Below are 12,281 nucleotides of genomic sequence, written 5' to 3'. Positions count from 1 at the left end.
CTTAAGTGAATCACGTGGTTGTTAAGCAAATCCACCTTCCCCCATTGACTTTGCTAGTTCGAAGGTAGCTGGGAAGGTCACGGAGAATGACCACAATTGTCATAAATACACACCAGTTGCCAAATTCCTGAATTTTAATCACAGGAGTGCAGGGATGCTGTGATGGTTGTAAATACGAGGATTAAGTCACTTAAGTTTTCTGTTTGGTTTTTTTTTTCCTGTAAGCTGTCCAGAGTCTTTGTGAGTCGGGCAGACCTATAAATTATCATTTATGTTACACCTGCTGTGAGTCATAACTTTGTAAAGATCATAAAGTTATATGGCTGAAAAGAAGGCAAGCTGTTCCACTGATTAATTTTCTTGACTGTCAGGAAATTCCTCTCCTTCCTTCCTTCCTTCCTTCCTTCCTTCCTTCCTTCCTTCCTTCCTTCCTTCCTTCCTTCCTTCCTTCCTTCCTTTCTCCCTCCCTCCCTCCCTCCCTCCCTCCCTTCTTTCTTCTTCCTTTTTCTTTATCTCTCCTCCCGTTTTTTCTTTTACTTTCTTTCTTTCTTTCTTTCTTTCTTTCTTTCTTTCTTTCTTTCTTTCTTTCTTCCTCCCTCCCTCCCTTCCTTCTTTCTTCTTCCTTTTTCTTTATCTCTCCTCCCGTTTTCTCTTTCTTTCTTTCTTTCTTTCTTTCTTCCTTCCTTCCTTCCTTCCTTCCTTCCTTCCTTCCTTCCTTCCTCCCTCCCTCCCTCCCTCCCTCCCTTTCTTTCTTTCTTTCTTTCTTTCTTTCTTTCTTTCTTTCTTTCTTTCTTTCTTTCTCTCTCTCTTTCTTCCTTCCTTCCTTCCTTCCTTCCTTCCTTCCTTCCTTTCTTTCTTTCTTTCTTTCTTTCTTTCTTTCTTTCTTTCTTTCTTTCTTTCTTTCTTTCTTTCTTTCTTTCCTCGCTTCCTCCCTCCCCTCCCTCCCACCCTCCCTTCCTCCTCCCTCCCTCCCTCCCTCCCTCCCTCCCTCCCTCCCTTCCTTCCTTCCTTCCTTCCTTCCTTCCTTCCTTCCTTCCTTCCTTCTAAACCCATTGAATTCTAGGGCTGGAAGGGACCTTGGAGGTCTTCTAGTCCAGCCCCCGGCTCAAGGCAGGCTACCTTATTACTGACCAATCTTTTCTCGAAAGCCTCCTCCCACAACTTCAGGAGGAAAACTGTTGCATTGATTAATGAATTTCGGTAATCTGTAAGTCGAACACATACCTGTCCTTCCCTTTGCCTCCAATGGAGTAAACCAGGTCATCGTGGGACACCACCCCGTGACCGTAGACGGCGTAGGGCAGAGAGTCTGCTTCCCCCCATTTGAAGGACCTGAAGGAGAGAAGAGAGGTTGGATGGGGAGGGGGGGACACAAGATCTGGGTTCCCCTTTTCTGGGGGGGGCACAGCAAACCTGCAGTTTTTTGCAGTCTTTTGGTGTATCACACGCTAACCAATGTGTTTTCGTGCTTGGGGGTTTCCTTTCAGACATTTCATGACCCAACTAGGTAACATCATCAGTGCTAGGAGGGGGTGGGGTTTTCCGGGAGGAGGAGCAGGAGGAGGAGGAGGAGGAAGGGAGAGAGGGAGGACTGTGGATGCTGTCTGAGCTTGACTTCTTTCAGACATTTCATGACCCAACTAGGTAACATCATCAGTGCTAGAAGGGGATGGGGTTTGCCGGGAGGAGGAGCAGGCGGAGGAGGAGCAGGAGGAGGAGGGAGGGAGGGAGGGAGGGAGGGAGGACTGTGGATGCTGTCTGAGCTTGACTTCTTTCAGACATTTCATGAACCAACTAGGTAACATCATCAGTGCTAGGAGGGGATGAGGTTTACCGGGAGGAGGAGCAGGAGCAGGAGAAGAACTGTGGGGTCCTTGATGCTGAGCTTGGTGGTTTTCTTGCATGGTTTTCTTCATAACCCAGCTAGGTAACATCATCAGTGGTGGAAGGGAGTGGGTTTGTGGAGAGGAGGAGGAGGAAGGAAGGAAGGAAGGAAGGAAGGAAGGAAGGAAGGAAGGAAGGAAGGAAGGAAGGAAGGAAGGAGTGTGGTGTCCTTGGTGCTATCTGAGCTCTCTTTTCTTGCAGATGTTTCATGATCAGACTAGATAACATCATCTGTGCACTGGTTGGTAATGTTTGCTAATTGAAACCTCTGTGAGAAAACAGCCAAGCTCAAAGAGCACCAAGAGCCTTGGTGGAGCAGTGGGCTAATGCCTCCTAAAGTAACACCAGCTGCCTGCAATTAGTGCAGGTTCGAGTCCCACCAGGCTCAAGGTTGACTCAGCCTTCCATCCTTCCCAGGTAGGTAAAATGAGGACCCAGATTGTTGGGGGGCAATAAGCTGACTTTGTAATAATGCCGCTTGGGGGGGGCGAAAGCCCTAACAAGCAGGCATATACATAGAACGAAGGCTACTGCTAAGCTTGTAAGCCGCCCTGAGTCTTCGGAGAAGGGCGGGATATAAATGGGATTTTTTTTAAAAAAAAGTACCCCACCCATCGTGGCTTGTTTCTTTGTCATCACCAGGCTGTCATTGGGTTTTACTGAGGTTTGCATATGGATTTTTATTTCTGTAAGCTGGCTGGAATCACCATGAGTGAGAGATTTGGGCGGCCAAGTAAATTTCTTTCTAAATAAATCAAAATAAATAAATATTAGGAGGAAATAAACAGACCGAAAGATTTTCAAAGGGCAGGGGGTCCAGGAAACCAAAATTTGGCTGCAATGACCAAATGCTACATTTTTGGACAGGCAAGAGTGAGGATGAAGTGGATAGGGATACAAATCAGCCTCAGTTTCCCCCATGTTATTCTCAGTTCCTGGCTCCCCATTTATTCTCCCTGTGGAAATCCATACAGGTAGTCCTCGACTTACAGCCACAGTTTAGCCCAAAATACATGTTGCTAAGTGAAACATGTGAGAGCTGAGATGGCTCTGCAGATTGAGAGATACGTCCACTGGACTTTTTCTTTTTCCATCTATGTACCATCAACGAGCAATCCTCTTGTTATATTTGCAACATCGGCCCTGAGAGACTATTCGAGCGCAACATGATTTATCATTATTCCGAAGCGGACTTGTATGCCCTTAGGGCGGTTCCTGCCTCATGGGCGCGACCTGTCGCCTGTTTCCATACTCCCCTTAATGACGGGTCCAAGCTTTGGGACTCCGAGAGGTGGTTGGGCTTGGACAGGGGCCTCGAGTTAAGACGCGCTAAGAGGCCCCTGATAAGATTCTTAGCCGGTTATTTTAAGAGGTTAGGGAGGGGGAGGGTGGGGAAGGAATCTATAACCGGCACTCAGTCTGGACCTGTTAGAGGTCCCGACGGGACGGGGTCGGGGGAGGTGGCTGCTGGCGCTGGGAATGTGGGGGTGGGGCATCGAATCCCCACGGCGATAGGGTATGGCAGCAGGTGTTTGCGCGGAGGGCCATATCAACATCTGGGATCGCGCCCCCGCTATCTCCGAGCGGTGGCGCGCTCCGACCCTCCGGTTAGCACCCTCCTACCCGGGGATGAGGGTGATCAGGCCCCTGAGCTCAGGTTGGTCTATTTTAACGCTAGATCCGTAGTTAACAAAGCTCCCCTCATCCGTGACCTGATCGAGGAGGAATGTGCGGATCTAGCGTGCATCACGGAAACTTGGTTGGGTTCGGAGGGAGGGGTGCCTCTCACCGAGTTATGCCCGCCAGGTTTCCGGGTGCTGCACCAGCCACGGGCTCAGGGCAGGGGTGGTGGGGTGGCAGTGGTTATTCGGGAGACTTTGTGTCCTCGGGAGGCCACCATTGTCCAGATGGCCGGGAGTGAATCCCTCCTCTTGAGATGTGGTCCTCGGGTTCAGCTGGGCTTGTTGCTCACATACCTGGCGCCCAGCTGTGTGGCAACAGCCCTGCCTGAGCTGCTCGACACCCTCTCAGGGTTGGCGGTGGAGTTCCCCAGGCTTATAGTCCTGGGTGACTTCAACCTGCCATCACTGGGGGGGTCGTCGGAGTTAGCTCGGGAGTTCATGGCTTCCATGACAGCCATGGGCCTGACCCAGGTTATTGAGGGCCCTACTCACGAGGGGGATCATACTCTCGACCTGGTGTTCCTGTCTGGACAATGGTTGGATGATCTGGGAGGGGGTTCTCCGTCCATCACCCCTCTGTCATGGTCAGATCATTACCTCCTGAGGCTGGTTTTCCGTCATGCCATCCCCCGCCGCTGGGCGGCGGAACCGACCAGGTGGTTCCGCCCCAGGCGCCTAATGGACCCGGACCGGTTCCAGAGGGCGCTTGGGCCGATACCTATCACCCTTACCCACAGCCCAGTCGATGCTCTGGTGGAGGCCTGGGAAACGGCTGCCACCAGGGCACTCGACTGTGTTGTACCCATGCGACCTCTGACTCGGCGCAGATCCCGTTGGGCTCCATGGTTCTCTGTGGAGCTCCGGGAGATGAAGCGTCGGAGACGAGGTCTAGAGAGCGGTTGGAGATCCAGCCGATCCGAACCCGACCGATTGCAGTTAAGAACCTTCATAAGGTCTTATCTTGCGGCGATAAGGACGGCGAAGTCTAACTACTTTGCCGCCCTTATCGCGTCCGCAGATAATCGCCCGGCCGCCCTGTTTAGGGTGACTCGCTCCCTCCTTAACCAGGAGGTGAGGGAGGATCCCTTGCAGGGACGAGCCGAGGAGTTTAGTCATCATCTGACGGACAAAATCGCTCGGATCCGGACCGGCTTGGACTCTGACTGGGCAGAGTCTGATGTGGAGGAATCAGGCGGTCTTGAGCACGTTATCTGGACTGAGTTCGACCCTGTTTCCCCTGATGATGTGGACAGGATCATGGGGAGACTGAGCTCCACCACCTGTTTGTTGGATCCGTGCCCCTCCTGGCTAGCTTATGCGGCTCGGGAGGGAACACGAGGCTGGTTCCATGCAGTAATAACTGCTTCTTTGAAGGAGGGTGTCTTCCCTGCCGCCTTGAAGGAGGCGGTGGTGAGACCCCTCCTCAAGAAGCCTGCTTTGGACCCGGCTGTTTTAAACAACTATCGTCCAGTCTCCAACCTTCGCTTCCTGGCGAAGGTTGTTGAGAGTGTGGTGGCGCATCAGCTCCCTCTGTTCCTGGAGGAAACTGATTATCTGGACCCGTACCAATCGGGCTTCAGGCCTGGACACAGCACGGAGACGGCATTGGTCGCGCTGGTGAATGATCTCTGGAGGGCTAGGGACAGGGGTTGCTCCTCTGTCCTGGTCCTATTAGACCTCTCAGCGGCTTTCGATACCATCGACCATGGTATCCTGCTGCGGCGTCTCAGGGGGCTGGGAGTGGGAGGCACCGTTTTACGGTGGTTCTCCTCCTACCTCCGGGGCCGCTCGCAGTCGGTGTTGACAGGAGGGCAGAGATCCGCCCCGAGGTCTCTCATTTGTGGAGTCCCTCAGGGGTCGGTTCTCTCGCCCCTCCTGTTCAACATCTACATGAAGCCGCTGGGCGAGATCATTCGTGGTTTTGGGGTGGGGTATCACCAGTACGCTGATGATACCCAACTTTTTCTTTCCACCCCGAACCAACCCAGTGATGCCCTCTCCGTGATGTCCCGGTGCCTGGAGGCGGTTCAGGTCTGGATGGGGAGAAACAGGCTTCGTCTCAATCCCGCCAAGACTGAGTGGCTGTGCATATCGGCGTCTCGGGTTAACCAAGTTACTCCACCTCTAACGATGGGGGGTGAGGTGTTACCCCCCGTTGATAGGGCTCGCAACTTGGGCGTCCTCCTGGATTCACGGCTCAATTTTGAAGATCACATAGGAGCCGTGACCAGGGGGGCTTTTGCACAGGTTCGCCTGGTGCGCCAATTGCGCCCCTATCTGGACCGAGACGCCCTACGCACAGTCACTCATGCGCTTGTGACCTCCCGTCTGGACTACTGCAACGCTCTCTACATGGGGCTGCCCTTGAAGACCACTCGGAGGCTTCAACTGGTGCAGAATGCGGCCGCGCGAGTTGTAATGGGGGTTTCCCGATACTCCCATGTAACACCTCTACTCCGCGAGCTGCATTGGCTTCCGGTTGCCCTCCGGGTGAAATTCAAGGTGCTGGTTATCACCTATAAAGCCCTACATGGCCTGGGTCCGGGTTATTTGAGGGAACACCTGCTGCCTGCATCAAATGCCCTTCGCCCAGTGCGCTCCCACAGGGAGGGTCTGCTCAGGGTTCCGCCGGTGAGAGATTGCCGGCGGGTGACACCCAGGGATAGGGCCTTCTCGGTGGGAGCGCCTGCCCTCTGGAACCAGCTGCCGGTAGAGCTGAGGACTGCTCCTGACCTCCGATCATTCCGCCGGGGCCTGAAGACCTGGCTCTTTGAGCTCTCGGGCCCAGGCTGAGGAGAAAATTTTAACTGGAGTTTTAATCTACAGGGTGAATTTAATGCTTTTTTAATTGGTTTTAACTTTTGTATGTTTCGATTTTAATTCCCTGTAAACCGCCCTGAGTCCTCAGGGAAAGGGCGGTATACAAATGCAAATATTAAATTAAATTAAATTAAACATATGTTAAGTAAGTTTTGCCTCATTTTACGACCTTTCTTGATACAGTTGTTAGGTGAATCTCTGAAGTTGCAAAGTTAGTCACACAGTTGTTAAGTGAATCTGGCTTCCCCAGTGACTTTGCTTGTCAGAAAGTCACAAAAGGGGATCACGTGACACCCCCCCCGGGGACGCTGCAACCGTCATAAATAGGAGTCAGTGGCCAAGCGTCTGAAGTTTGATCATGTGAACGGGGTGGATGCTGCAATGGTTGTGTGAAAAAATGTCCATAATCCCTTTGTTCAGTGCCATTGTAACTTTGAACAGTCACTAAGTGAATTGTTGTAGGTAATTTATGCCTCCTCCTACAAAGATTTGGTACTCACAGCCGGTCGTAACACAAAACGGAGTTCAGGGTCTCTTCACCTTCCTTTAATTCTTTTCCCCCGACCACAAAAATGGAGTTTTCTGCTTCTCCGAGTCCGAACAGGCAACGGGGGGATGGTATCGGGGGCATCCCCAGCCAGTCCGAATCGAGGTGGTCATACTGCCGAGGAAAGAGAAGACAGTCGTGGGAAAACTCCGTCCTATGAAAGCAGCCTCATCCTTTTTTTGAAGTTATTCTGCTGGATTTCTGACTAGGTAGTCCTCGACTTATGACCACAACTGAACCCAACACTTCCATTGCTAAGCGAGACAGTTATTAGGTGAGTTACTTTTGCCCCCTTTTACAACCTCATTAAGCGAATCACTGAAGTTGTAAAGTGAGGAACGTGGTTGTTATGTGAATCTGGCTTCCCCTGTTGACTTTGCTTGTCAGAAGGTCACAAAAGGGGGTCACATGACCCTCCGGGATGCTGTGACCATCGTAAATAGGAGCCGGTTGCCAAGCATTTGATCACGTGATCGTGTTGATGCCGCAACGTTCATAAGTGTGAAAAATGCTCATAAGTCATTTTCTTCAGTGCCATTGTACCGGTCACTAAATAAATGGTTGACTTTTGAGGACTGAGAATGATGCGTTAATTCTAGTTTGAAGGGGAATCTTGTTTGGAGACCAGGGAGCAGATTGAGAGGGGGAGAATATGCCGTGGGGTCCTTCACAAAATGGCTGACTTGGAGGAAGGGTTTTGTTTCATGTCCTAGTGGTTGCCGCCAGGGCAGCCAAAGGGAGGGCGTAAAAAAAGTCAAAATGGCAGGCCTGGCTTTGTGCACCGCATAGAGCAGACATGTCAAACACAAGGCCCGGGGCCCAGATCCGGCCCGCGAAGTGGTTTCATGTGGCCCGCGAAGCCATCCTGGAAACAGTGAGGGAACGGCCCCCACTGCCTTGGCCCTGGCCCAGAGACCCTCCTTCTGCCAGAGACCCTCAGATCTGTCCCACTCCTGCCCAGGCCCCCATAGGCACCCTTGATGCCAACGATGTAGAGCTGGCCACGCCCACCCAGTAGGCCATATGCACTCTAGCCACACCCACCCACTAGGCCACGCCCACCCTGGCCACACCCACCTGGCCCCCTGAGGGCAACCGCAATGCTGATGTGGCCCTCAGTGCAATTGAGTTTGACACCCCTGGCATAGAGTAAAAATGATAGAGTTTTGATCATACATTCATGGAAGCCGTGTTGACATTTTTGCCTCTTTGCTGGGCACAGTCACCTCAAAATGTCTACTTTGAAAGGCAAATTGATAATGTCGCTTCACACCTTTCTTGGTTGCTAAGTCTTTGTGATCAAAAAAATCAAAATGGTGGTTGCAACAATCTGAGAAGCTTTAATCACACCTCTGTGCTGCCATCTTGGCTTTTTTGACCACACATAACTTTTTTGTTGCCAAGAACCCTGATGATCACTTTCCAAAAATGGATGTCCTTCCTAAAAAGGGTTGAACTGCTCCTGCGATATTTGAATTTTTGCATAAAACTGTAAAACTGTGGTTTTCAACCTCTGCAGGTTTAAGACGTGTGAATGCTGGCTGATAAATAGATAGATAGATAGATAGATAGATAGATAGATAGATAGATAGATAGATAGATAGATAGATAGATAGATAGATGAGACAGAAAAAGAGAGACAGATACATAGATATAAATAGTTAATAGATAATAGATAAAGATAGATAGATACAGATAGATAGATAGATAGATAGATAGATAGATAGATAGATAGATAGATAGATAGATAGATAGATAGATAGATAGATAGATAATAGATAGGAGATAGATAAAAGATGATGGATATCAAATGATAGATGATACATATAGGTGACAGATTGATAGATAGATGATAGATAGATAGATAGATAGATAGATAGATGGATAGATAGATAGATAGATATAGATAGATAGATAGATAGATAGATAGATAGATAGATAGATAGATAGATAGATAGATGATAGATAGATAGATAGATAGACAGACAGACAGACAGACAGACAGACAGACAGACAGACAGACAGACAGACAGATAGATAATAGATAGGAGATAGTTAAAAGATGATGGATATTAAAGGATAGATGATAGATATAGGTGAGAGATTGATAAATAGATAGGTGATAGATAGATAGATAGATAGATAGATAGATAGATAGATAGATAGATAGATAGATAGATAGATAGATAGATAGATAGATGGATGATAGGTAATAGACCAAAATCAAGATGATAGATAAATAGATACATAGAGACAGACAGATTTGGGAAAGAGTGATCATTCTTGGCTAGAGCAAGGACATTCTATTGTATCTTCTTTTATTTTCAAGAACACAAGCGTTCCATCTGAATATCTGATGAGATATAGCAAGGGAAGATTATGATTGTCAGTTTCCACAGGCATGTGGCTGTCACCTGTTGGAAACAGCACCCTGGGACAGAGAGACATTTTGTCTTGATCCGGAGAGGCAGTTGTTGCATTCTTGACAAATTAATAATATTCCACGCAAGGGAAAGTTGGCGTACGTTACAATTATGCAAGAGTCTCTCTCTTTCTCCCAACCTCAATAGGACAACCTCGGTTGGAACCAGGATTGGAATCCGGACTGGGCTGAAGGTGAGCCTAAGTGAAACTGAGAAATATCCTAACTGAATCCCCCTTCCAAAGCAAGTTTAGGAACCCCCCCCCAAAAAAAACTGTGAGTGAGACCCCCCAGATCCATCCCAAAGCCAAGAGAAACTTAATACCTGCAAGAAATAAGAATTCATTGGATCCTCCTTGTCATCTTCATTGAAGTAAAGTCCACCAGCTATAAAAATCTGATTTTCTCGTGTGACCAGGCTAACATGGTTCTTGGGAATCTGAGCAGAAATGGAGGCAAAATAACATTCGTTGGCCCCCGGGTCATAAGCCACAGCTCCCGAGTCACTAATCATGAAGATTAAATCTTGAAGGAACATCCCAAAACGCATCGTATCATTCAATATCCCTGGTAGGGTCTCCTCTTCTTTCTCAATCTCTTCTTCATCCAACTGTCCATTGACAATCTGGTCCTCGTGTTTCTTCTCTTTCTTCTTCTTCTTTACCATTGTTAGTTTCCCCTCGTGAGCGTCCTTCACCAACTGGATCTTCTTGAGAAGGTCCGGGCTGGATTTGATCACAGCGTTCTTCTCCACCTTGTCCCTGAAATAAGCCTTGTCCAGTAGACGGAAGCGGATGCTTTCAAAGACCACTGGAAGTGCCTTGACCCGGCTGTCCTGGTCTTTGGCTGTGGCCCATTTCATGACCACCTCAAAGACCAATTCTTCCTTCTCAATGTTGAGGGAATCGCTGGAGATGATCGCGATCAGCTCGTCAGGAGAGAACTGGCAAAACTCTTCATCACGGGAGACAAGTGAGAACCGGTCACAAATGAAGTCACGGGCAGCTACTGCCAAACGGGCACAATCCAGCATCAATCCTAGTCTGAAGATGGCTAGACAGTTGCTAAGACAGAGCCTCTTCTGAAGGAAGGAGACGCAGACAGTGAAAATAGAAGGGATCTGGAACATGTTGGCTACTGAGAAGATGTCCTGAACGTTCTGCTCTGTGAGCTCCAGCTCCGAGGTGTAGATGTAATGGAGGATCTTACTCATGACCTCTGGATCCACATCTTCTAAGTTGACTTCCTTCTTCTGGCTTTCATCTAGGTCCGAGAGAAACATAGCCCTGAAGTAGGGGCTGCAGGCCGCCAGGACCAATCTGTGGCATGGGAATTCCTTCCCTTTCACTTTCAAGACACAGTCGAGGAACTTCTGATGATCCAACATGTCCTTCAGCCCATCTTGGAGGAGAGTTTGCTGATAAAGACGCATCTCCTCACCTTCTTCCATTGGCACAGACGTCGCCATGGTGGAAACCTCTTGAGAATTCCTTGAACCCGAGTAGACCACGTTTGCTTCCTGGAAGACTGCTGAAGGACCTCTTGCTCTGCTGCTGGCGCTATCTGCTTGACTTCAGATAGCCAGGGGGATTTATATAGAGAAGCATAAATATATGTGCGTGTGCGCTTGCGCGCGTGCGCAAACACACACACAGAGTTGCAGCATTATAAATCTTTTCAGGACCTCATGTAAGCTGATCACTTTTTAATAGGAGAAACTGAAGGGCTGGGCTTGTGGGGAGAGGATGACACAGAAGGCTGACTAACAGCTGAGTGTGTAACTTTAGCTCATGACCGGAGTGTGTCTCACACCAATGAACATTTTTCTGAAGAATCCCCAGTGAGAAAAATAAGGGTAATGGGATGAAAATGACATTAAGGCTGCAAAATTGAGAATTCAGCTGTTGCTCAGGAATAAAGAGGAACAGTTTAATCCCACTTTCAGAAAAAAAAGTATACACACACATACACACACACACACACACACACACACACACACACACACACACACATGCCAAAGCTCCCTCCTCATCTTCTAAATCCCCTGAGCTAAACTTCACAAGCTAAAAATATCAAGAGCAAAATAAAACTAGAAAGAAAGACATTTGATCTCTGGTGTGGTCGAAAGAAATTGCTGGGGGTCGAGTAGGATTTCGCTTTTCCGCAAAGGTTTGTGAGGAAGGACCACTGTTTTTCTTTTTGGAAGTTTGTTTGAGAGGGAAATACAGTTGAAGTGAATAAATTAGATTTGTATTTTATGTATTCAATGTAATAATAACATAATATTGTATTATAATATTACCTTATAAGAATGGAATGAAATGGAAAGGGAACAGAACAGAACAGAACAGAATAGAATAGAATATGGAACGGAACGGAATGGAATGGAATGGAATGGAAGTAGAATAGAATTGGATGGAAGTAGAATGGAATAGAATAGAATGGAACGGAAGTAGAATAGAATAGAATAGAATTATTTATTTATTTGTTTGTTTTATCTTGCCTTTATTATTTTTTTACAAATAAGCTATGGCAGCAAACAAATCCAACACAACTTCCTCTCCTATTTTCTCCACAACAGCAACCCTGTGAGGTGGGCTGGAGTGAGAGAGAAGGACTGGTTCAAAGTCACCCAGCCAGCTTTCATGCCTAAGGCAGGACTAGAACTCAGCATCTCCCGGCGATTGGCTCAAAGTTGCCCAGCTGGCTTTCATATATAAGGTGGGACTAGAACTCACCATCTCCCAGTTTCTATTCTGGAGTAGACCAATGCAGAAACCATTCATACATTTCTAACAGATGACCATGTATGTTTTGAAGGGTTTCAGACCATCTTGTATGAGATAAGACCTCATACTAATCCCAAAGCAAACCAGCTTATGACTCAACAGTGTGAATAATGTTAGTCAAGGGGACTCATTCCTCA

The 12,281-nt window shown here is 48.2% G+C and overlaps 1 protein-coding gene and 1 long non-coding RNA gene across 2 annotated transcripts in view; one reads left to right on the top strand and one right to left on the bottom strand.

Moving 5' to 3' along the window:
- Nucleotides 1-10,907, bottom strand: part of KLHL40 (kelch like family member 40) — a 16,094-nt gene extending 5,187 nt beyond the window's left edge. The window contains exons 1-3 of the mRNA XM_083376988.1: nt 9,681-10,907; nt 6,887-7,047; nt 1,225-1,332 (exon numbers count right to left, since the gene is read on the bottom strand). Of these exons, the coding sequence (XP_083233114.1) occupies nt 1,225-1,332; nt 6,887-7,047; nt 9,681-10,823 (1,412 nt within the window). The 5' untranslated portion in view covers nt 10,824-10,907. The remainder of the gene's footprint in view (nt 1-1,224; nt 1,333-6,886; nt 7,048-9,680) is intronic.
- Nucleotides 10,908-11,477: 570 nt separating this feature from the next.
- Nucleotides 11,478-12,281, top strand: part of LOC310648913 — an 11,553-nt gene continuing 10,749 nt past the window's right edge. The window contains exon 1 of the long non-coding RNA XR_014494177.1: nt 11,478-11,524. This is a non-coding gene — a long non-coding RNA (uncharacterized lncRNA). The remainder of the gene's footprint in view (nt 11,525-12,281) is intronic.

Source organism: Vipera ursinii (genome assembly GCF_947247035.1).
Source record: "Vipera ursinii genome assembly, chromosome: Z".
Lineage (NCBI taxonomy): Eukaryota > Metazoa > Chordata > Lepidosauria > Squamata > Viperidae > Vipera > Vipera ursinii.
This window is presented reverse-complemented; position numbering and strand designations above follow the sequence as displayed.